The sequence below is a fragment of the Zootermopsis nevadensis genome, unplaced genomic scaffold (assembly GCF_977971745.1).
Source record: "Zootermopsis nevadensis isolate Lab colony 2312 unplaced genomic scaffold, Znev_1.0 Znev_ptg000010l, whole genome shotgun sequence".
Lineage (NCBI taxonomy): Eukaryota > Metazoa > Arthropoda > Insecta > Blattodea > Termopsidae > Zootermopsis > Zootermopsis nevadensis.
In genome coordinates this window covers 611,096-637,212 of record NW_028259142.1, presented here as the reverse complement: position 1 = coordinate 637,212, position 26,117 = coordinate 611,096, and the positions used below count along the sequence as shown (strand labels likewise).

Here is a 26,117-nt window from a genome sequence, read left to right as displayed (position 1 = left end):
TTTGGTCTCTCATCTTAGAGTGAATGCTTGAATGTAAGAGATTATATCAGGAGGATGAATAATGAGGAGGTTAAAATTTTGTACTTGTTGCTGAACATTGTTTGGGTGATAAGATGTGTACAGTCTGTTTTTAACCCACTGGTCTACATTGCAAGACCGCCAAGAGTAGTAAACGAAAGTATAGTATTACAACCATTTTCACAATCTAGCTATACTTCTAAATTGCATAATCAAATTATTCTTCCATGCCAACAAAGACCAAGATCCTGGTCACACAGACACCATTGCTTACCTCCTGGGTATGCCACTGAAGAAGCACTAATTTAAATAAGACAACAAAATAATGTTCAACTTCCGTTCATATTTATTATGATCTGCACTGTTTTGCACCTAAAATGGGCTTAAAATATATACCGCTTACTCCATTAAAGCTAAATCTTTTGCATTATCTACATATACCAATTGAAACATAATTCACATATAAGCAAGAGAATGAAGTAGCACCTCATATGTGAGCATGAGTATGTTTGCACTAGTGCTACCCAGTTTAAGTATTTTATGTACTGCTAGAATCCCAAAGATTTTCACATAACAGAAATATGTGAGACGATGTTAAAATGTAAATGCCAGGCAAAATAATATATATTGACTTCTTATTGAATCAGATAAGAAATTAAAACAATGCAACATCACATTCAATATTTGAAATAAAAATTTGCAGGAACTTATTTCAACCACAAATATCGCCTCAAATACCAATCCCTTGCCGATACTCTTCCACCTTAAATGCCACTAAAATATATTTATGACCTCTTCAGTATATTTGAAAACATTAAACATATTTCAGTGCTTCTTATGGAAGTTCAAATGTATATTATGTGTCAGGACATGCTGATGAACTGCATGCCATAGCTTACACACAATCCAAGGTATGCCAAAGGTCACTAGATAATTTTTTTGGAAAAACTCTACAAAGCTCTAAATAGTCTGGGAAACTGTACCATACTTCTTCCAATCTCAACATTAATTATAAATTGTTTGTGTGAAAATTATACTTATTTACTTCACATGATAATGGAATTTGGCATTCCACTAATTTATATTTACCTAGTTTCATTAAATTCAGCCCTACAGAAATTTTCCATTTCAAATACTGATTATGCCTTGTCTGCATAGTATTTGATATATCAAGCAATCAGTACTCACTAATGATAATCTGAATTAGAAAACAACAAATTCAATCAAAACAAATAGTCCAAATCAACAGCAGAAAAGTACAGTACGTGAGAAATAAAGGCAGTCTTTCAAAATAAATACACAATCTAAAAGCAACATATTAACAAACATACAAGATCACACATAATGAAAGGAATATTAAATTATTAAATATAGCATGAATCTTTTTGAATCACAACATATTACCACCATTAACTTAGAACATTTGAGCACTAGGAAATGTAAAACAGCAGGCGATATTCAGGTTTGCTGCTACTGAGGGGGAGGGAGAACAGGGAAACATTGTATGATGAAGAAATGGTCATAAAATAATACAAAGAAATTATGCAGACAGCACAAGGCCCAGTGTGCTTTCGGAACTGCATAAATCAAGACATTTCCTATGTAACAAAACACCATCACATTCAAAGAAGAAGATTCAGAAAGAATTTTTGATACATAACTTTTCAGCACATTCCAACAAATTTACCATCCAATAAACACACTTCATTCATTATCATCGAGAAATAAGACAGTACTGAACACACAAATGACATGATCATTTCAATTATTGTAGACAAGGAAATATATGAAAATACAATAGACCAAACAATTTGTAATAGCGACACCAATCAACAATACGTCATGACAGCACCAACTGTCAGCCTCATGACTGGTTTCGTTGCATTCTGCTGGTGCATGCACAAAACAAGCAGCACCTGACTAGCATGTCAATGGAGATTCTAACATTAGTTGCCCTTGGAATATGTAATTAATATATAAATATTTTTTAAATACAATCTAAATCATGTACACCTGTAATGAAATTAGTACTCAATTATACTCAACTCTAAAGAAACATATCAAATTAACCACAAGGCCTACAATTCTCAATGCAGCACATACGTACATTTGTGGACACACAAGATGGCTTTGTTCTGCCATATTTTTCAACCTGTGACAATAATGTGTTCAGTGTAGTTAGCAGAAGATGGATGTCTTCTGGGTTGCTGCACTTCCATCAACAGGACGATAACCCACTGCCCTGATGATGGAGACAGCAAGGACCTCTGAAATGTTGGTCTACCAGACTACACAGCACTACAACCCAGAACTCACCACTGTGAAAAACTCAAATGCTACTGGTTATCAGAAAGTTTATCTACAAACCAACACGTGGTAACCTACTCATTTGTACCACATTCTGTGTAAGGCCTTTCTTGAGCGGGTGTTAAAAGAAAATCACCTCTCATCACATGACTCAAAGATTTATCATTATCACCACAAAAGCATAGCGCTCAATACTATCCTAAATTTGTTCAATTCAGTTAACATCTTTAAGAACCTACTATCCTAAGACTATTCCCATCTCACCTCATCTACCAAATGGCCTTTCAAAAATGAGGCCTTCCAGCTACAAACCTGGATACATTCCTTACTTCTAGCATAAGTGTTACAAATCCTGTGCAGATATGAAGCTCCCAGACAGAAATACAGCATCACAACCAAGTCTCAAAACCGACACACTTCATCTCGGATACAAAGCGACAGACTGGCCATCAAAATAAACAACTTACAAAACTAGAAGTAATGTGAAAGCAGTCAGTCTATCAACTAAAAACCAAAGTAACTATAACTAAGTCCACAAATGTATTACAAAAACAGTGATGCAAAAAAATGACAGTATTTTAAAACAACATTAATAAATATAAGCTGTTATTATTAATAATAAAATAAAATCTGAACAAACTGTAATAAAAACAAGACCAGATGTAATAATAGTAACTACTAACACCCCATTTCCCCAATACTTGAATAAAGTTATCTTTAAGTGACTAATTATCCCTTAGAAAGCTGTCCACTTCTTAGAGGAATGATCAGTCCATTGTCGCTCATGATGAAGTCTCAGCTAAACATAAAATGAAACATGACTGAATGGGAAATGTTATTTCAGAGGAAGATATTAAATACAGCTTTTTATACTTGGACATGAAAACGGCATCACAGGAACAGAGACTATAGCGCTGCCTGCAAACGAAACAGAACAGCAGCGTGTCATGATAGAAGTTGCGAGTTTTTATATTCAAGCACATACCACGGAGCATGAGGACTTGCTGATCTCTTGGGGCTATCTGTTCCAGCCAATGCCTTGCACCATTATTAATAAAGACAGTTTGTCTCACAAGAACTAAAAAAGTTCATTTCCAAATTATGAAACACAAATAAATATGGGTTAATTGTGACTCACCAATTTAGCACACAGTACTCATGAACACTTAAAAGCTTATATATTGTATAATGTTAATTTAATAAATAATAATTTCTAATTCCTTCTAACACAACATTTTCCACTCAGTTTTCAACCCTTCTTTTTCCTTGGACAAATACAAAAATAAAACATCACAAAATATAACAAAATATTAAAAGACTAGTTATACCTTATGCAGCTCGTGGCTTCACATTCCATTCTCAAGTACATTCAGTTCAGACATCAAGCTTCAAATTACAGATTAAGAATTTGTTGTGGATTTCACAGTCACTATCATGTATTATGATTTATGGTAACATTTCTCTCTACCCATCAACAAACCTCAATGCCAATTCTTTCAAGAAACTTCAAAACAGCTGTCAAATGTTCATACTAGAGGTACCAGAGATTTTCAGTTCATCTATAAATACAATAACTGATAGCAATTAAAGGCAGATATGTGTATGATTTTGTTTATGCCGCTGACTATGGTCGAGGGCCAAGACATATCGTGGCAGAACTATCAAAAACAGCTCTTGTTAGATGGTAAAATTATAAGACAAAAAACAGTAACAACACAGGACAAGTCAAATTAATATACTTTTTTTTTCATATTATAAACCACCCACCATGGTAGGGACTCATTGTTTTGAAAAACTTATCATAAAGATTACACATCAGGAAAAGTAAATTTCAATTACTATGAAATTTGTGGCAACTGTTCGAAGTAATTGTTTTCCATACGATCAGTTTCCAAGTTTAATTCCAGACTGAATATCATTAACTTCCTGTTAGATTCACATTGAGCACCTCAACTAAACAAACATGTAGAAGGCACAAGCATATGCAATTATGTCTTTTGTTTTTTTAGGGAAACAAGATACGTCTTTGTTCATGCACCAGCCTTTTCATTTGCAGGAAAGACGCATATACTCTGTGTATTCTATGTTGGAATCTGTGGCACACACTGCAAAGGCACAGACAGGGTCCCTTCATAGAACAGACAGACTTTACATATTACCAACGTGCTAAAAAAAAGCATACAATATTACATAAAAATAAATATGGCAAGATAGTAAATGCATAACATTAACTTCAGAACCACCAGCCTTGTAAAAGAAAGGGGGAAATCAATTAATTATAAAACCAAAGCATTCAGAGCTTGTTACAACAAAAACAATTTGTGATTTAATATAACAACTCTGAAATATGTACCCAGAAATTCAAAATGGTTTACTTACATTTCTATCAATGTTTAGAGAAATTTGGCAAGCATTTTAACACTTACAGATTGCCGTCTTCTGGGTTATTGCGCCGTGTAGTCATCAGGGCGATGAATACCTCTGAAATGTCAGTGGATATCTACCAGACTACACGGGGCAATAACCCAGAAGACAGCAATCTTCAGATTCACCACTGTGAAAACCTCAAATCCTATATTTTAACACTTAATCACAGTTTGGACTTCAGAAAAACATGCACAATTCTGTCAATGAGTGTCTGGTGTTTCAACCTGAGACCACCAAGCCCCACACAAAATAATGTTTGCTGTAAGAGAAGTCACAAGAAAACATAAAGTATCATGTCAAGGCAAGACTTAAAACATCCACAAATCACATCAAAGCTGATGTCTCGCCTTTGTCACAGAAGTCACATAGCAAATTCAGTACACCACTGCAATCCAAACACAAACAAGCAAGCATGACCACAATTTGAACCAGATGATTAAAAATTCACAGCAATACTTGTGAACACAAAGCACAAAAGGTACAGCCTTCCTTTCACAAGGCTGATGATATATAAGGACAAATAACATCAGTATCCCTCCTAATAAAATTTCTTAAACTTAAGGGTCTATAATCACATAAATTACTGTGATACCTCACAAAGTACAAATATGGAAACAGCGCATCTGGAATGTGTTTTGACCACTGTACAGCACTGTACAAAAGCCACAACACTAGAATAATAATTCTGTTTTAAGTTCAGAAACAGAAAACATATTCCAGTTGCACTTTTCACCAAATCTCAGATGACACTACTCAATCTCTGCAGTTAGATGTATTCTTGGTGATAAACGTCCAGGTGCCACTATACAAGCAAATCAGTTGATATGTGAGCTACTACAAGATGTTAAGCACTGTACCAATTATACTTTCTCATAAGTGCAGTTTTTCTGTTACTAGTGTTGACATGAGGCATGTATCAAGAATTTTACTCGTTGGCTTGGTATAAATATTAGTTTCTTATAAACATTATGCATAACAATATAGATTATCGCCGCGTGTGACCATCGACAAGGACACAGATACATATTTCAGAATTATTACTTACAGCCTTGCCAAGTGAAGTAACACGGGACTTGAAGAAATGAACAATTTTAACTACTTTTGTCATGTAAATACATTTAATGAAGCTCTCACTTGATGTACCACTTCACTTGTTCATGGCATAACATGTTTCAACAGCATAAAAAAATAGTTAAATACTTTCCAACAAGCTGGCTTGACTTAAAAAACAGCTCACATAGCCTATATTCAAATATATCGAAAATAGATCAGCAAGACTCCCTGCTATCTGTACACACATTTGGAAGTATCATATATTAGTTCTGGGATTAAATGTACATTTTTCTTGCAACCCATTCGACCATCTCAATTATTAGCAGTGCATTACCTTTATACTATTCAATATTATAGGCCTTCTTGACAATTACATGCTATGCTTCACCCTGTTATGACAACCTGTATGTTACATATATGCGCTCACATCCGATTACACCAAGGATGTAACACAACGTACAAATATAATAAAATTAGTAATTCTATCAATATGTATTTACAATGAACACACAACACGTTCAGTGTACATTCCACCAGTTATGGAAAGGTTTCATTCCTTCCTTTTCAAGGCACTGGTAAACATTAAAGTAATGCATTTAATCACCCCGTTTGGACCAGTGTTCAGAAAACAAAATCTTCACCCATACTGAATTACAGGTTATAATTCTTTAGCGGAAACTCTAATACAGACAGCTGCAAGGTTAAGATATAACTGAATAAATGGATTTGACATAACTTTTCATATTTTCCTATTCTAAAAACTGATACTTTAACATCTGGATGAAGCAAATGAAATTTTAACATACTGAATATGCGGGTCATCTGATACCAGGCTTGCTGCTCAGAGTTCAACCTCTAAAGGGTATTCTACTTTCCTCAGACTCACCAGGCAGATTCTACAACAGAACCTTAAAACAGATAATAGGAGAATCTTTCCACTGCCTTCCCAATTCACCACTTAAAATCATCCTTTCATGCTACATACCCTACCAAACTGAGACAGTGTCAAAAAATTCACATAAATAAAGCAACATAATGCTACTTTCTACATAACTACAGAAGAGTATACATCATTTACAGTTTTCAATGATAACTTCTTTACACATATTGTAATTGCACTTTTCCTTTTCAATACTCCTTAATAAAACATTACCATCCTTGTTTAAAAATAAGCACTTATATGAGAAAGGTATGCATTTATATGAGCAGCTAACTGTATTAGAGTTTGCCACCACAAAATATTAAACTGATTGAATCTCTACGAGATGAAGTAATTATACCAAGCCAAGAGGTCAATGACATAAAATCAATGTACCTGTCTTTAGAAAATAAATAATAAATACCAAGCCAAGACACTTCTACCTTGATTCTATCGCACATCAACACACACATTTACTTCTACAAATCCCTAACATCTGGACTTACCCAGTACATATTTTTCATTCTTTAATTTTCAACCTGCACTGATACCATTACTATCAAAATAACTACGTCAGTCATCTGCATAATCCGTATTATAACTGCATACAATATAAGCAATAAATTAAAAAATGAGACATAATTAAAAGAGGTCAGCTGCAGGTCATGACAATAATTTGGTAGCTTTACAAGCAGGATCGTTGCAAGAAAATTATTACGACAGACACGTTATATGACTCCCTGAAAAGACACAATTTCCCATTATTTATAAACAAATAGGCAAATAAACACCTCAACAAGTTTTGGTGGAAACTGTCAAAAAAACATACAAGATCATAAACAAAAATAATTTATCAAAACACATCCAAAATTCCTCAACAATCAAGTATGTGACAGATCTAGTTAGCTGACTTTTCCAATTGCATCCAGAAAATTTCTGTTCTGGTAGGAAGAACAAAGTGTGGAAAACCGTACTTTGCCAAATTTTTCGAAGAACATATACCACTTTTCACATGTACTGTAAAAGATAGCGTATTTTTTTTATCAAATCACGCTTTGCACACGTCGGTCTCTGGGAGATGATTTAGATTCCACAAAATTAATATTGGAAGGTGCTAAAACATCCACAATCAAAAATAAGGATCCATTTATACTGGAAAAATTAACACCTACTTTTTAACTAGTAATATGGAAATACAGCAACATGTTATTTCTCAAGCAGCTGCACTGGCATTCTTCTGTTACACATATGAATTCAATAGGGAAAAGTTACATTACCCTTTCTGTAATGAGAATCATGATGACTGCATTACAGATTCTGAACAGATTCAAACCCTCGAGGAAGAAGAAACTATTCACCTGCCTGATGCTAACAAAGACTCTGAGATGTTCACAAGGAAGCACCAAAACCAAGAAGAATAAGAAATATAAAAAAAAATATAACAACAATGCACAACTGTGGGACTCTTCACAAACTAACAAAGGACAATGTATTTACTTTACTCGCACTTGGTATTTACAAATTTGAATCAGAAAAAGCTGACTTTTTATACAGTGCAAATTCGATCTCACAGGCATTGTGTTGTCATATCACTTTGCTGACTTCCAAATGTCCTGACTGTCATCCATTATAGTGGAGTTTTTCATGACTTGGGCAATTTAGTTCAAGAACTATCTGGGCTCTTGCACAGACGCGGACATCACGACTACCAACTTTGAATCTGCCTCTACCTGTAAAGTATACTACAAGAAACATGGCCGGATGACTGTCCCCAACAGTACTCTTGACATGTGATAAATGTTATCAGGCAATTAACTTCTAAACAAAGGCCAAGAGAAAATGCCTGACAAAGTAACCTCATGGAGACAGCGAATATCTGTACAAACTCCTGCTACATTTCACCAATAGGCTTCAAGAACTCGTAACACAGCATCACAGCTGTATACTGCATCAAGTCAGATGCCACAATGAATAGCTAACATAGTGCACCTTCACACAAAAGCAGCTGTGGATATCCGTACAGCCCCTACAAGGTGTCTGATTTTCACTACCCAAAATCTAGAGAATCTGAAAGATTTGGAGAAAACAGCTGGCAACATATTACATTGTAAATGATTAAGAGAAAATATGGAAGACTCTAAAAGTTGCCAAAGTGTGGACATATAAATTCTTCATTCTGATGCCACTAAAACTATCGACCGCAAGTACCTCCTGCAGCAGATACCACTGTACGGTGAATGCTTTAAAAAACAGAATCAAAATAATAACAAATAAAATTATTGCATATATTTTATAGTTAATTAATATATTGACTCAACATTAGCATCTACATGGCCAGGGATATGATGTATGGCAATTTCAGTGACAAAGGAGTACCACTCCGCTACTGTGACAGATAAAACATCACGCACAATCTCAATAACAAATATTCTACCCTATTCAGTGGTGACTGGAAGAATCACACAAATAGTTCTGCATGTTTGTATATATAAAAGAAAGAAGTGGTCATGCAACTTATGGTAATGTACTGACATTGATTGTTAATAATTTCTGGATTAAATACTTGTTGACTGCAACACATGTAAATTAATAAAATCCTTGGGCTATCACCCGTGACACGTGGTTAAAACTCGAGCGTGCAATTCGCCGCTGAAGTTTCAGATCATACAACATAGGTGAAGCTCAAGAACATTACAACAGTAGAAACTGCAGGTGTTCACGAGCCTCATAATACGATAATATTTTACTGAAATAAACTGCTGCGATTCTGCTTGTTCTGTTACTCTAAAGTGTAGTATGCCTGCTTCTCCATGTTGTCAGCAGAGAGAATTTATACCAAATAAAGAGACATTTAGTTGTCTTGGGGAGGGTCCATAGCGCATATAACAGCTTTCATGACACTAGCAGCAGCCAGTGCTGCATAAGGTTGCCATTCTGAGCGACGAGATCCATCGCCACGATAATCTGCCACGCCACGAAGACATAAGAAACTGTCACGACAATTCCCCAGTACTGAATCAAGGACAGCATCCAGTTCCGAGTCGAAAACAAGAGCACCGCACTTCGAGGAGAACATCTGTCGCAGTCTGTCGTCTCGTGACACCGCCCGTCCTGATGCTATGGGGGACAGGTGAAGAACTGGGCAACCAAACTCCCTGTTACATTAACAAAAATAGGACATGACTTCAAAAACGACAAATACAGCTTGCAAAATGCATAACAGATTAGGAAATATATGCACAGTGTAAGAACATGCCACAATCGCCACAATCTGATCTTGAGAATGTTGTCTGAGATGATAGAACCATGTGGAGTCTTGCATGACATTCGTACAAGTATGGTGTCTGACTGGTGATAGCTTCATCATAAGCAAGTCGCCAATGTGGCTGGCACAGCTGACTGGGAATTAGCCACACTAAGATTGCTTGGCTGGTGAAAAATGTTGCAGTTGCCTGAAAGATGTCTTAAAATCTCAGCAATTATAAAGAATGTCACGCGGAAATAGCTGCAAAAAAATTTTCAAGTAATGGTTCACACATTCCAAAAAATGATAAATACTTTCTTCAAAGTATGCAAAAAATAATAAAAAAAAATGTAAAAGTACTGAGCATCATCATATTTAATACTTAAAAAAAAATTCTTCTGCCACAGTAATTACCAATAGTATTATTAACCTTCATTGGTTGTACATGTCTTATGTGCAGTCCAGGTGCCTGCATCTTGCAGTGGCATACCCTTAAACTCCAGAGTTCGGTCTGACTGATCACCTACTCCTGAAGGTTAGCACCTAACTTCTACTGTTGCTGAAATTAAGAACACTGCAAAAACTTAAATCTACCATTGGACATGCTGAGTCTAGCAGTAAAGCTTCTGTTGAGTTGTTACCAACATTAATTTTGAAGGATCAGTCTTAACATACACACCTGCACGTTGTTGGAACATCACTGCCCGGGAGGGGCGAAGGATGAGTGACTTCTATTACATCCTGTTGTCCGATCGCCATGTAAAGCTTGTCAGAATCAAGTGAAGGCTGCGAGAAGTCTGTCTCGCTAGTGTCTGCTTGTGATGTTTCCATTGCCTCAGCCAGATAGATCTTCCAGGGGATACTGCCCCCTTCTCTTTCTGACTCTGCCTTCAATTTTGAAACAATTGTTTGTAGGCCAAGGTTCCGTGGACAATATTCCTTTGTTTCAAATTCGTAAGTTCCATCTAAATTTGATATGGCATTCTCACAGTAGATATAGATGGAACTGAAAAACAAATATGCACAGAATCCTGAACAGAACTGTACAATGTTATGTTTACATGTTTATTGACGGAGGAGAGAGAAAGCTGGACACAATGACATGAGAGAATGTGACTATGTCATTCAATGTAGGGACCCCTGCTTGAGGCACTTGAGCCCTGAGACAAAGACCTCAAGTCAGAGACCAGTTGGACTTTCTTGACAGTCTCTTCATTCCTTGCCTTTGATACCAAAAATGTTGTTAATGAGGAAAATGAAGGACTCCCACAGTGGTTTGGAATCCATGTTGCTATGAAAATCCTGTCTTCCAATAACTACACTCATTACAAGATCCTCATTGGGAGTGAATGAAATGCTGGCCTATGGCTACTCAGAAGTGGACTTCTCCACTCTTTCCAGGTACGCGAAAGACAGAAAGGTCAAAACACTATTAATGAAGGCTTTGTGAAGAAACGTCATTCGTTACAGGGTTTACTGGAGGATGAGAATTTTACCTATTAGGGCTATTAGGGTATGAGGCCACTACGTCACCGAGACGAACGTGCTTGCTGTAGTCTGTGTAATGGGGAACCCCGCCCCCAACTCCAACCAGGAACACATAATCCACCTTCTGGAATGTTCCTGAAACAATAACATAACATTAGGATTAATTTCTGTACTTCCTGTATTCTTAATGCAGATGCCTAACAAATGTCAACCTAAGTAGGATCTGAGGTCTTCATGGCCACCTTCTGGACTGCTGTGCCATGTGCTATGATAGAAGTTTACCAACATTTCAGAGGTCATACTGCCTCCGTCATCAGGGCGATGAATAAGCCAATAGTGTGTGTGGTGCTAGGTTTATAGGTGCATAGGTACACCATTCACATTCCGGCACCTATAAACCTAGTCCCACACACCCTATTGGCTTATTCATCGCCCTGATGAAGGAGGCAGTATGACTTCTGAAACGTTGGTTAACATAGACCAGTCTACACAGCGCAACAACCCAGAAGACGGAAATCTTCATACTCACCGCTGTGAAAACCTCAAATCTTACAAGAACTGAAGTATTGAACAGACATGTACCTGCTTTGTATTTTGGAGGTCCTGGGTTCAAATCTTGCCCTCCAGCAGGTTACTCTGATTAAATATTTAATTATTTTACTCAGTCCCTCTAGGAAAATTCCAGGACAGTATCTTGCATTAGGCCACGACCACTTCCTTCTATATGCTTTAAAATTCACATCCCATAAACCATACACATGATACCTTTAAGGATGTACTAATCAAAAGTTGTCATGCATGAATTACCAAGAAGCCTTGTGGTGGTGTTGCCTGCAGCTGTCATGGCCTCCCTCGTGTGGCCCACACTTGGCAGTTTGGTGCACACAATGCGGTGAGCTCCGATGTTACCCAGTGTGTAAACATTTGATTCACCTTTAAAGAATGACGCCAATCACATCCATTATATACAAATTCATAGTAGGATGAGTTTAGCATTATGCCACATATGACGTTACAGAACAGGTCACTATCATCCAAACACAGAGAAATACAGCATTTAAATTACTTGAGTTGCCACGTGTAAGACATGCTGTAGTCGAATGTTGCAATGTTCAGTGATAGTAATAGTTATCTCATGCATAATAGTTTCTCTATGGACACTGAAAGTAAGATCTCGTTCGCATGACTGAAAATAAACGAGGCCTAATACAGCCCAACTAAATTTTGTCAGGGCAACAGGATTTTTGTTACAGTTTCCCTGGAATATAAAATGGAGTGGCACGAGTTTAAAAGAAATGTAAAATTCAAGGTTAGAAATATAAAATAACATATGAGTATCCAACAGATGACAAAAGCAGCCAACAATTAAGGTCAGTATCGTACCAGCACCTGTACAACAGACTACACATACACTGAACCACCAGACCCAACAGACAGCCTGCAAAGCAAACTTCTCGGACTACACGCACTGTCTGCCCACACTTAATGTATCCCTGAATACAACAAATACCCCAGACTTATAGCAGAAACAGGACAAGTTCACAATTTGGTTCTATGTTCTAAGCAACATTTCAAGCAAGTTTCAATTTGGGTGAGATTCAAATTTCCCAACAAGGTATTATTTATCATAAATTTCACCTTAAAATCTTAAAACACATAATATATGGAAAATCATATTTATTTCTCTATTCGTTGTATAATGCAACTTCCCACATAGCAAACATCCTCCTACCATTCAGAAATATTGCATTAATGTGACAGACATACAATGGAGACTTATGATGATGAAATATGAATTAAAGCTGTCAATAGCAACTACCCCACCAGGACAGGTGCTTAGTTTGATGGTCCAGTTACTGACAGTAGAACACATCTACTTTTCCTCATAGTCTTTCCAGGCCTGACATTCCATTCTACTTATGCTCTTATGCTAACATTTTCCCCACATGTTGACCTGCAAAGCCGAAAGCAGTGCTGTAGTGCTGGAATACGCTGGCCTCTGGACTGGAGCACGACCCACAAACCGTGCACTTGCTTCATCAAGAGTGTCTGACAATTTCAGGAAATGTTTATCAACTTCCTCCCAAAACCAATTTCGAATAATATTTATTGTGGAACAAAACAAATACTAAAAAAACTCAGAAAGTGACTCTAAACTGCTAAAATAAAATTAAAATTATTACAGTACCAACAATAGAAAGACCAAATCAAATGGGTCGCTTGTCACCACGGCATGGCCCATCATCTTATTGCGAATGAAGACAACAAACAGCATCCACATACATACAGGATAGCTTCAAATATATTGCATAAGCAGTTGCAGACAGTTGACAAGGGGTGGTCCTCCAGTTTGGGGGTTAGGTGGGGGGGCTAACAACTCCCCACTAGAAAAAAACACTGTGTGGTGAACCTTCAATTTGAAGATGGAGGCATCACAACTAGGAAGATCACCATTACACCACTTAGAAAATCCAAAAATCTAAGACTGGGTTAATGTGTTTATTATGGTTTTAAGTTAGCATGTACAATGTAGACTGATTACACAGATTATAAAATCCCTGTGAGACAAACTTATTGCACCGTATTTCTTTCAAATGCTTCAATCCACACTGTCAGACGCTCTGTATGGCAAATTCTATAAACTAGTCTGAGTGAAGCAATGTGCAGTACCAGAACCAAAACATCACAAACGATAACAAAAGAACAAAAGCAGAAGCATCGTCATCACATCTTAGATGCGGCAGCATCTTACCAAATCTGACACGACGCCTGTGCCGAGGGCTGCACGGCTGCTGATCGGGTGACATACCTGAGTTAAAAAAATATTCTGACAAATACACTCATAACTCAGCACCAGAACTGCAAACCATGCTCGACAAGTACACCTGTATTTAGAAGAGGAATATACTTAAATGTTAGCCCTCTAATGTAGAGTTTTCCAAAGCTACTCCTTGTTCAGAGAACCAGCTAGAAAGATCAGAACATACAAAAATAACCTAACCTAAAACTGCATATTTATTTCTCACATGTCCCCTTAAGTCTTGCCTTTTATGTTCTCAGATAATTAAGACAGAATAAGAAATAACTTCTGATCAACTATCGTTCGGTCTATTGTAAACACTTCTGTAGAGAATGTGAGTTCTATGGAATGCTGCGCCATGCAGTCTGGTAGAAGTTTACTGATGTTTCAGAGGTGCTTGCTGCCCTGATGAAGGAAGTAGTAAGCACCCCTGAAACATCAATGAACTTATACCAGACTTCATGGCGCAACATTCCATTCGTTTTCATAATCACTGACATGAGAACCTGAAATCTCAGAATGCTGTAGTGCCTTATCAGACTGAAATAACTCATTTTCCAACACCACCTTAATGTACGTAGATCGATCATGGTTGTGTTTCAGTACAAGTTTATCAGCATCACACTACACCAGAAAAAGTTTCATCATGAAGAAGATAAAACTTTTCCTGATACAGTTCAATGCGACAATGATGACATTAAGCTAAAGCAATTCTGTAAAAGGAACTAAATATTTTCAGTGTCGATGGAAAATAAATACAGCTTAATCATGATCAGCTGATCTGTGTGCTGGACAGTGTTATGGGAGTTGCATTCAGCAAGTCGGGGCGCAGCTCTGCTTTTCATATTATAATGATACTTGAGCCAGCTAATAGTTTCATTAAATACTACACTACAGAGACAACTGTTCTATAATCTAAATAAGAAAAATGTAAAATTGAAAGCTTACCCACAGTTGTGTAACGGACAAATGTCTCCTTATTCTCGAGCATGGAATCAACTGCTAACTTCTCACAGTACTGTGCTGTGATGACAGCAATGGTCGGCTGTTTTGACTTCGCCATTTTTGGCATCTGCCGCACCACCTGGCGCGAAAGCACAAAATACGAGTGGCACTTTGACTAACTCAACAAATCAAAGGTACATTTCACATATAGTGTCTTCACAATACTGTAATTTTGAAAGCACTAACACCTCACTGTTTGCGAGCAAACTAATCATTTACGGGACACACAAATGTGTTTACAAAATGTTGGTTGGAAAATACATAGCCAGAGACCCACCTGGGAGACCTAGATGTACATCAGAGGAAAATACTGAAATAGTTTTTAAAGAAACAGATCATGAAGATGTAAATTGGACTGAACTGTATGAACAGCGGGTCCGAAGACAGGTTTCTGTGATGAGTGGCTAACCTTTGAGATCCATAACAGCATAAAATGTCTTGACCACATGAGTATCTGTGATGTTTTGTAGTAAGATCCTTTACCATGGAGTTCTACTCTGTATTATGTTTCAGACTTCCTTTAGCTGTAAGCTTTGTGGCTTCATGCCATAGTACGAAGCCCTGACACAAAAACGAATAAGAGTAAAAACTTACACATCCATTTTTATTTGTCTACGGACGACTTATTAAAATGAAAATTCTAAAGTTACGTTCTGGCAAGAAAATACAGTTCATTTATTAAACCCAATAGTCAAAGGGAAATCTCTAATTTTCCACCGTGCCACTAAGCATCATAAAATGTACCTGAATGTGAGAGTCAGCCTTTCCTGCACGGGTAAAAGCCCCATGCTCCAGAGCCTGAACCAACCCTTTTTCTTGAAGAGTAGTCAGTGTTTCGCTGACAGCATCTGCAGCCCAGCCATGCTGTGTTGCCAGTTCCTCAACAGTAACAGGGTTTGGGTATGCCGATTCAATTAACTCCAGCAACTTAGCTTCAGTCAGCTCCACTACCATGCCCAAAGCAGCCTCATTTGCCGATACTGTCAGGAAGGACAACAAATATCACAGCACAGAACCTCATTGCATAACATTACTTCTTAAGCCTATACATGTACTGTACTACAAGGCCAAGAAGACATCAAATTTACAATTTTTAAAATGGTTAATGTCTCGATTGTTTAATAACTGGTAAACACCTACTCCGTGCCCACCTCTGATCAAGTGTTGATGACAGACACGATATCTGAGGCATTCATAATACACAATGAGTACGGTTAAAATTAAAGTAAGAATAAAACATACATTACACAAACATAACTACAAATGGAAATCTGTGTGCGGCTTCCACAAGTGCACAAACATTTGAACATGTACAAAGAAATTAACCCACAAATACATTAGGCATTTACAATCACTTAAAGAGTTGAAAAAAGGTTAATTTCAGAGACAAAATCAGCATATGACCCCATGGAAATAAACATTTGGAATATGAATAACACAAAGTTCCAAAGATAGTTAATTACAAATAAGAATATTTATGAAGTTAGAAGATGAATCCAAGACAAAAAGGAAACAATCAAATTCTCAGACAAGAAAAATGAAAGTAATTTACACACAAACGTATTTAAAAAATATCTCTCAATTTTACAATGTTTTCTTTCATGCAATAAAACATATGTTCTTAGTAAATACAAAATGGCCTTACATTCTGTTCTGAACAAAAGAAAACTAAATGAATATTACCAGTTAAACAATATTCAAGACAAAAGAGACTCGTAATACTAAGCTACGGGGAGCGGACAGCGACTACAACAGCTGCACGTGCAATACGCAGCCAGATTGCACTTGCTTTCATTGAAATCATGTGTTAACTGTGCAATAACTGATCGCATCATTTAGAAAACATTTATGTTCATAATGATTAACCTTTTAAAGACAAAGTCCTTTACGGAAATTTTAAGGGCAAAAATTTTCTTTCACTAAATCTTCAGGATCACGCACAAACAACAAACCCAAGTTAGGTGTTATTTTTATGGCAGGAAAAATCAATCCCTTGTATGAACAGAAGAAAACAATGTGAATATTGTCAAGATGAGCATCAAAGCACGTATGCAAACACAGATGGGAATTTCTGCTAATATAACAAACAATAATCCTTAAAAAATTAAGAAAGCCCTTGGCACTGGATGGAACGCGAGTAGTAGTATATTACGCAGTGTATGAGAAGCAGCACCTTTTATCATACCTGCGATTCTCAGCGTTTCCTCTAGAATGCTAACTTCACACTGCTCTACAGCCCTTCAAGCACACAACTGGCTTATAGTACAGACACACATTTTGCAGCGATCAGCACATGCACTATGATGTGTGAAGTGTAAGACTGTGGTGAATACGTCCAGTCTACGATTGACAAATTACTTTTGGTAACCTACTGGTTAAGAATATTGATTTAAATATTATCAGTTTTACACACATACATCTCATTAGCATGGCTATTTTAAGGAAGTATTTTATTTATTTAGTGTTCTGTCTGACGACAGGTCCATATGAACAGGATCCTTCCATCCTTTTCTCGGACTGGGACCTGTTCATATACGTTCTTGGCAGATGATCCAGAAGTGGTTTGCCATTGCCTTCTTCTGTGTGTGAATGGAGTAATTGTTGGGATGCCACGGAGGAAAACTCCGTGTTGCCTAGACCACGGCCTTGCCCAACACAAGTTATAAATTCGGGCACCGCCGGGAATCGAACCCGAGACCCCAGGATTACAAGGCCAGCGTTCTAACCGCTAGACCACCGTGTCTTTTAAGGAAGTATATGTTGTTAATTTCTGGTGATTATGAGAAAATGTATAAGTTACTGAAAGTTCTTAATTTGAAGTTTACTTCTGGTGGTAGAGACGGGAGTAGTAGGGTTACTTCTGAACAACTCATATAAATGGACAATTAAACAAATATTTGGAAAAAGTATATTAAAAAAAATGCAAACAAAAAAATAAAAGTCAGGAAACAATTAACACACACAAGTTAGATGTAAAGATCAAACAAAACGTGAAATCCAAATATTTCATGCACCACCAGCTATGCATGGCACTAGTGCATCATGAAATTATTTCTGTGATAAATAAAATAAACTTGATTTTATAGGCAGCAATCAGAAACATTGTTAGCATTTCTAACTGGCAACAGATCCACTGTTCAGGTTTACTACATAAAGAAAAGTCATCCCAATGTTTAATCACCATAAACATGTAAGGCAAACAGGGGTATGACGGTGAAACTTCACCCATTCTCATACTTTGGCATGAATAGTGGTCAAGATCATGCTTCAGCTATTTTCATCTCCCAAGGAATCACTGGCTTCTTTGATTCTGAACCTAACCCTCAACACAGTAAACCAATGCTCTACCCTTTCATCAGTACCTCAAGCTATTGAATACACTGGATTAAAAATTATTATTTGTATTAAAATAATGATTCTGTATTACAAAATTTGGATCTGCACATCTTCCCACACAAAGACATGCTTCTTGGGAAAGGTAAGATTAAATTTTACCCTCGTACATTTTAAGCACTACGCAATGCACACATATGGGGGTGGGGAACTTCTTCAGAAAACCTTTATAAGTCCTTAACACCCACACCTGTGTGTACAAGATATTAATAAATCACAGCTACCAAACTGAAAAACATGTGCCAACTGCAGTTTTGTTGTCGTAACACCGTACGGTCTCAAAGGTGGCTACTAATGTGTTTGAGGACTGTACCACCCCCATTTTCAGGTAGCTAAAGACTGCATAGTATTACAACACAGAAGACACCAAATGACATCTGCACCATAATGAGAACATCAAGTCTCTGATGAATATGCATTTTCCTCAGTCCCTTCATAACATACAGGATAATGCTTTCAAATATATTACAACAACTTCTTTCACAATCGTTAACAATTCATAGCACAGAAATATCCTTATTTAATCAAGTATCTCAATAAACCTTCAAAATAAAAATGTGGGTCAGGAACCAAGAAGCCAGATCCAGTCTTTGTAGCAAATTTTTTACGCCTACTGGAATATATTTTATTTTTCACCTGAAAATCCCTTCTTACAAATTTTATAGCTATTTCATGAGTCATTATACAGCATTAATACAGTAACTTGTTAACAGCCATAAACAACTATAGTCATGGAACTATTGCCAACAGAGAAACAATAACAAACTAACTTCAAACCCAGAACATTATTTGGACAATTAAAGTATGCTCAATAGCCAATAAAAGGTCAGCAGTACAAGATCTCTAATCTCAGTGATTAATCGCTAATAAATAAACTATACTTGAAACACGAGGTTAACAGTATGGAAGAAAGCATTTCAGTAGCTGCACTTCCCGACATACGCATTACACGACACACTGTTAGGTACTGCACGCCAGCTGGAAGGAGCAGCAGTAGCAGTTCATAAAGTTTTATGCCAAAGAAAACATTATCTATTACTCCCTGAATGTTTATCAGTCTGTACACATCCACCTCCCACACTTTCTATAAACAGAGTTTGATCAAACCTTCAAGCTGAAAGTTTATGCATCTGGATCACAGTTATAAAATCTATACCGTGATAGTGAAACTAGTTTATGTATTTTTTTAATTTGGAAACAATGAATCATCAGACAAAACCGGGCATGAAAGTAAAATTCCAATAAATAACATTATTTTCATATCGAACTTGAACATTACGTGAATTTCCTCAAGGCTGCGAAACTAGGCACACAGTGTGACACTCAAAATGATTAAATACACCGACACAGACATATAACGTATATTAAATTATGTGAGTTCACCAACACACACTGACGATGGGCTAAATGAACATCTCTTATTGAAGGTGGCCGACTGTAAGTGTTCTGATTCATATAAAAAAGTGTTCAGATATTAAAACAGATGCATATGCCTGAAATAACATTTTATTGGTGAGAAGTTAAAAATGAAAGTTCATATGGGCCTCAAGCAAAGAAACACTAACACAAAAGTCATACATGCATTTCTATCTCTTAAACCAAATTTTGCAAAAATCTGATGACAGAATTAAGAAATACAAGACATGAAAATGGGTGGAAAACAGAGGTGGAAGTTTCTGTATGAGTAAAGAGAACCTAATAAACAACGTGGCCAGACGCATGAAAAGAGAACAAGCGTGTTCCCTTTCCCGTAAATGATGTAACATCAACAGCGCATTTCATAACCCTGACTGTGTGGGTTATAAATCACAATTTGAAAGTTACTGCCAACATAAAAACGGTCTAATTTAAATAGATAAAGCATCTGTACAGAAATTTCACATCTGTTTCCTGGCAAGAACAGGGCAACACTGAGTATTCAATATTTATTTGTTGGTACAAAATGGATTAACAAGAGCTACCGATGCCTAACCATAGTTACCACTGACCATTTCTGTTCAGCTATTGAGCCTCATTTATACGTGTACTACATGTTATCTACGTGGGTTAGGCTTGCAGAGAGACACAGCCTGCCCAAACCTGAATTGCTGTGACAGCGAACCCCTAAGGTTATCAGCACTGCATCCGCCCGTGCTACAGAGGAATGCAAGAAATACAATGAGCTACTTCTTTCTTGAAGATGCAAATAGTAATCTCTTTAACTGTCAAAACATAAGCCATTTCTAAACTCTTAATGTATACACACATATAAAACGCTTCCATAAAAGAATGCCAATATGTAATACTTAAGCATCTTGGATAAGTGTGACTGAAATTTCACAGGACACCTCAAAACACAAGTGATGTTGCTACGACAGCAGGCAGCGTGACACTTAAAACAATCTTCTGTAACAAGGTACCCACTGATATTTCAGAACCTGGTTCCATATGTGAGTAACAAGTAAAGAAATTGTGGGAAAATCTAAATAACAATTAAATACAGCATAAAACATTTTTAAATTCACTATAATTTTTTTTCATGTCAGTTGATTCAAAACCCACAGCTGGATATATTCTGCCTGGTAACAGAAATTCGCAAACCATTTATAACATTCCTGCAGAATCAATGTTTCAACCTCTGCATTCATTAAATGATGACTCAAAGAGACAAGTGGGAGACTATTTTTAGCCTTGAATAGAACTTAGTCACCGCCCAGTGTGACTTTGTGCAACAGTTCCTGTCAAAACATGCTAACAGCGATTGTCAATCATCTCTCAAAGGTGTCTGGTGACTCACCACATTCGGCGCAAAGCTGCATTCATTCTACTGCTGAACCAAAAACGTCATTCCTAAACTGCACTCCCCGAAATCAAGTAGAAATGAATACAATACACTTACACTTTCTAAAGTTAATATGTAATAATGGCCTGACTTCAAAATGCATTTGTAATTTAAGATCTAGATAAAACTTTGAGAAACACATTTTAGCTTTACATTCCTCATTTTTCATAAACAACTTACATACCTTGGGATTAATCCATTCTCTTTTAAGAAAAATGTGGCAGACTTTGTGATCTGAACATGTAAAGAAAACATGTTCAAAATTACTACTTCCACTATATTTACTTCTGAATAAACATGAAACTAAAATACATAAGGAGCAGACTCCTCTATCTTCAATAACACATGCCACTGAACATAATCAGAAATGCATAAAAATATTTAATAAAATTTTTACCTAACAAAACTAGAAGTATTAAAGAAATTAAAGAACTGCGGTGAAACAAATATTATAAAACCCAGACTCATTTATCGAACAGAGACGACAAGGAATCACACGCATGCTATTTTCATCACACAAATATAAGCAATCTTCAGAAATGGGCGTATAACTCAATTACTAAAACACGCGACTCTGATATATCTCTCCACTCGGAAAAACAGTTTCACCCCTAAAAATAAATGAAAGAATATATTAATAGAAAAAATACAGCACTCACAGGGTCTTGTGGGAAGCGGAGCCTGGCTACCCTCCAGTTGTGCCAAGGTGACCTCCACCTTCCGAATGGCTGGGAAGCCGTGCTGCAGTAGCTTCATCACCTTTTTAATGAACCCCACATAATCTGAAGCGAAATTACATTCTGCTCACATGCACAGTAAACAATGACCTGGATAATGTTGATACTTCCTAGAGAAGGAATTTAAAGAGGACAAAGGTGGGGGTGGCCTTTAGAGGCACAATGTCCACACAAAGTTTAATAAAATGCCATCAACTCATTCAGACAGACATATGGGCACGCTACTGTTAGCCTGCCATTTATTTGAAACAAAGAAAGCAGGGTTCAAAAAATCCTAGATAAAGGAGGATGAGCTGGGCACAGAATTGTAACCGGGATGGGAATTCATACAAATGTTTTCTTGGAGCCCCCTAAGGGAACTGATCACTCATAAAAAACCTAGACACAAACAGAAAGGAAATTTTAAAATGGCTCTTAGGAAACAGGATGGAAGGGTGTTGATTACATTCGTGTCACTCAAAACAGGGAATGGTCACTGAACCCTATTGAATATTCATGTTTCAAAAAATGTAAAAAAATGTATTAGTAACTTTGTGACTCTTCTGAAGGACTCCTTTCCACAAAGTTAATTTTCAACACAAACATACTGTCCAAATGCCTGAAAACATATTTTTTCTGAATTAAATGGATCATACAACTGGGAGAACTGACACAAACCGTCTGCTAGTGGAACATTGATCACATACATACATGCAAAATATAAACAAAACAGAACAAATAAAATACACTCACCCCTTGGGAAATCTTGTGGGCTGACTAATTCTCTAAAGAATTCCTGTGCTACCGCAGCGTTCTCTGCATCTGAAGTGGAAGCAGCGAACCAGAACTGGAGGGTGCGACTCTCCTGGGTATGCTTGCCTGTTTGCGCAGACACAAGGAACACGCGGAATTCAAGCGAAAGCTGCGCTGGGCTATTATCTTCATCTGCAAGCACATACCAGATGGAAGTGAAGTACAATTGTAGTTCCATGTAAAACCTTAAATCATTATCTTGAAACTTCATGACAAAATAAATGTCTCTTAAATACTTATCCCCTTACAATTTACCTTCAAACAAATATTCATCACTCTTCATTGTGGCCTTCTGGGTCATGATGCCATATGATCTTCTAAGTGGTTACCACGTTTCAGAGGAGCATATAACAAGAATTTAATTCTAATGGATAAGGAGAAGAGCTTAAAAAGGATATGATACAAAACAGATGTTATTGTTTGTAACATACAGGAAAAAAGTTAAGAGCCTGAGTATAAGACATTAATCAGTACAACATTTCCAAACATCATTAAGCTACATTTGATTTAGTCCATTTCAATTTTACACAGTCAATGGTTACAATTTTGGTTTTGTGACATGCTCACGTATTTTATTTTACATATACATACAAACCTACTTCAACCAGCATTAAAGGATTATTATCTCTTACCTCACTCCATCTACTCTGCAAAAAATGTTTTAATTAGAACTTCTTAAGTACAGTAAATATTTCTAAATATTTCTCTGGTACAATTACTTTGAACTATGTAATATCCTTACAAAACAAGATATCTGTAAATAGTTGTAACAACCAGCTACTTTGGTTTTATAACATGTTGTACACCCTAAACTTGGTCCTATGAATCATGAATTTCTAAGAATTTTACAATATCCTATGTTTCAGCATGGGATAAAGTCCATATCTTAGGACAATTCTTATACAGATGTAAAATGCAAGTTAAATGTATAAATTCACATTGTCATTGTACTGTTTGAACATAACTGACATGCAATCATCACTTAACGACTTTCAAATTCACAATTTTACTCTCATAGCACAACATGATATGTGGATACTGGAGAACAAAGCTGCTGAAATTGAAGAAATCATTGCAATGCTTATCACGTTAATACTTCTGAAGCTACCTGCAACTTAATTTCAGCTTTATGGCTGGATAAACCTGATGATACTGTCACTTCAGAGTGTTAAAATCGGCGTAACACAAATATGTCTTAAATTTATGATTCATACCTTGTGCTACCTGTTTATTGATGACAATACCACGATGATCTCCACCAGCTACATGTACTTTGGCCTCGTCAGTTTCTACCTCATTTGCAACAGTCCTCCTCTCAATTGCAAGTGTTGTTGAACAAGCTGTCTTGCATTTAGGAGTCATAACAATGTGATCTGTATCCATAAAATTGAGAAGCGATGTGCAAGATTAAAAGGAATACTAACATTGAATTGAATTTGAGTAGAATAATTTATTTATGTTATTTTTACGCGACAGAAAATATAACTAACCTCTCTGTGGTTCATTCATCCTTGAGATCATCCGTAGTTTTCTATACGCAAAATTACAAAAAAAAATATTAACGAACAGCTGCTAATCACACAAGAATTAACTTAAAAGAAGCAATTTGTATTCGTTTACACCCGTAAGTTCATTATTGATTAAAAGAAACTGGAACCTGGTCCGGAAGGGATACACCCCACCTACTCGTCATTTCACGGCCTACATAACCAGACCTGACTCAACAAGACAGAACACGTAACAACCATGTATTCGGAGTGGGCTATGCATTCGTACGCTGACCGTATCCTTCCGCCGAAAAATTAAAAATAAACTCAAAATACGTAAGCATATATTTCAGCTTCAAGTCAAGTACGCAACATACAAACAATAAATTGTAATGAGCACGGCAATTACCAAAATGAATCTTTGTGAATTACATACTGTACACGTAAAACTGAAAACCAGTGCATACAAAGAACCATGAGCATAAATAATGTATGAGTATATAGACGTCAGGTCGTATTCACACGTTCCCTTCCTTACGAACGGAAAAGTCTGGCTCATTTACTTCTACCAGTCCTATTATTTAATAGTTCCTACGCAAAACGGGCCCATTTCGGTACGTGGAAAGCTTCAGGTATCTGATTAACTTCATGGACATGCACTGGTCTGAAAGACACCATTTTTTTTACTACAAAATAACGAGTAAATGCATTTCCCCCCCCTGAATATCTTTGATACATAACCTACTTCACTCCAGCAAGTTACCCCAAGTTCTTTTAACGCAAACCATATTCCATGAATCCAATCACAATGACAGAACCTGATTTGCAATTCTAGATAGGTAGAAAAATGCTGTAACTGCCGAGCCACTTACAAACCAGTTACCTATTAAGAAAAACACAATCCAATCACCAAAAACACGTGCCAGAATTACGTAACAGGATTATGGAATGGAAACGAGTTTCAAAATTTCACACCACTTTTTGCAAGTTACATAAATTCATCACTCATCACAAACCTTGGTGCATGGAGAGAGAAAAAAAGTTCTATCAATTCATAAGTTTTATTAAAACAATCTTGAATGTGGGTCTGTGTAGTCCTGCTGTACTCTGACACTGCTCCACCAACTCAGGCAGCTTGAAGAAATGTACACCAAATCAAATCCCTGATGGCATACCAAAGGAAATGTGAAGGAAAAATACATATTTCAGTTCACATAGGGGCTGGAACTTAAATGGAGCACATCTACTTAAATGCAAATAAACCATATCTCCAAAATTACTTTCCAAGTCAAAATGTAATACAAGGTCTCCTTAAAAATAATTATTCTTCTTCCTACCAAAACTTGCAACATCTCTTCTTTCTCATCTGAATGCAACATTAATACCTTAACAAAATACTACTCTGAAGTCATTACACTGGCTGCTGATAAGTTTCATGATCCCTGCACCCATCACTGAAGATTAAAATCATTAAAACCATCAGAAAATTCATATCCCTGCCAGAAATTTTACAACACAATGCAAGTATAAAATTACGTGACATGCCTCTCAAAGTAGAATTATGATTTCAGTTGTTTGGTCAACATTAGCCACTTTCCTTAGATGGCATGGAATGACTTCAAAAAC

General features: G+C 36.7%; 1 protein-coding gene and 1 long non-coding RNA gene across 5 annotated transcripts; one reads left to right on the top strand and one right to left on the bottom strand.

The window, feature by feature from the left end:
* Nucleotides 1-341: 341 nt before the first annotated feature.
* Nucleotides 342-26,076, bottom strand: LOC110834835 (uncharacterized). Of its 4 annotated transcripts, XM_022074377.2 has the most exons (12): nt 24,495-26,076; nt 24,219-24,377; nt 22,945-23,136; nt 22,135-22,257; nt 20,734-20,787; nt 16,006-16,241; nt 15,205-15,340; nt 14,209-14,265; nt 12,264-12,389; nt 11,465-11,591; nt 10,648-10,974; nt 342-9,879 (listed from the first exon to the last, which is right to left on the bottom strand). In XM_022074377.2, the coding sequence occupies exons 1-12, from the start codon at nt 24,523-24,525 to the stop codon at nt 9,576-9,578; spliced, it is 1,872 nt and encodes a 623-aa protein (XP_021930069.2). In that variant the 5' UTR covers nt 24,526-26,076; the 3' UTR covers nt 342-9,575. The 4 variants fall into 4 exon arrangements, with proteins under 4 accessions (XP_021930069.2, XP_021930071.2, XP_021930070.2 ...); XM_022074379.2 differs by lacking the exon at nt 14,209-14,265; XM_022074378.2 differs by lacking the exon at nt 20,734-20,787.
* On the top strand, nt 19,886-21,616 carry LOC147874165 (uncharacterized). Its single transcript, XR_015534383.1, has 2 exons — nt 19,886-20,091; nt 20,705-21,616. It is a non-coding gene; the product is annotated as an uncharacterized LOC147874165 (long non-coding RNA).
* Nucleotides 26,077-26,117: the final 41 nt, after the last annotated feature.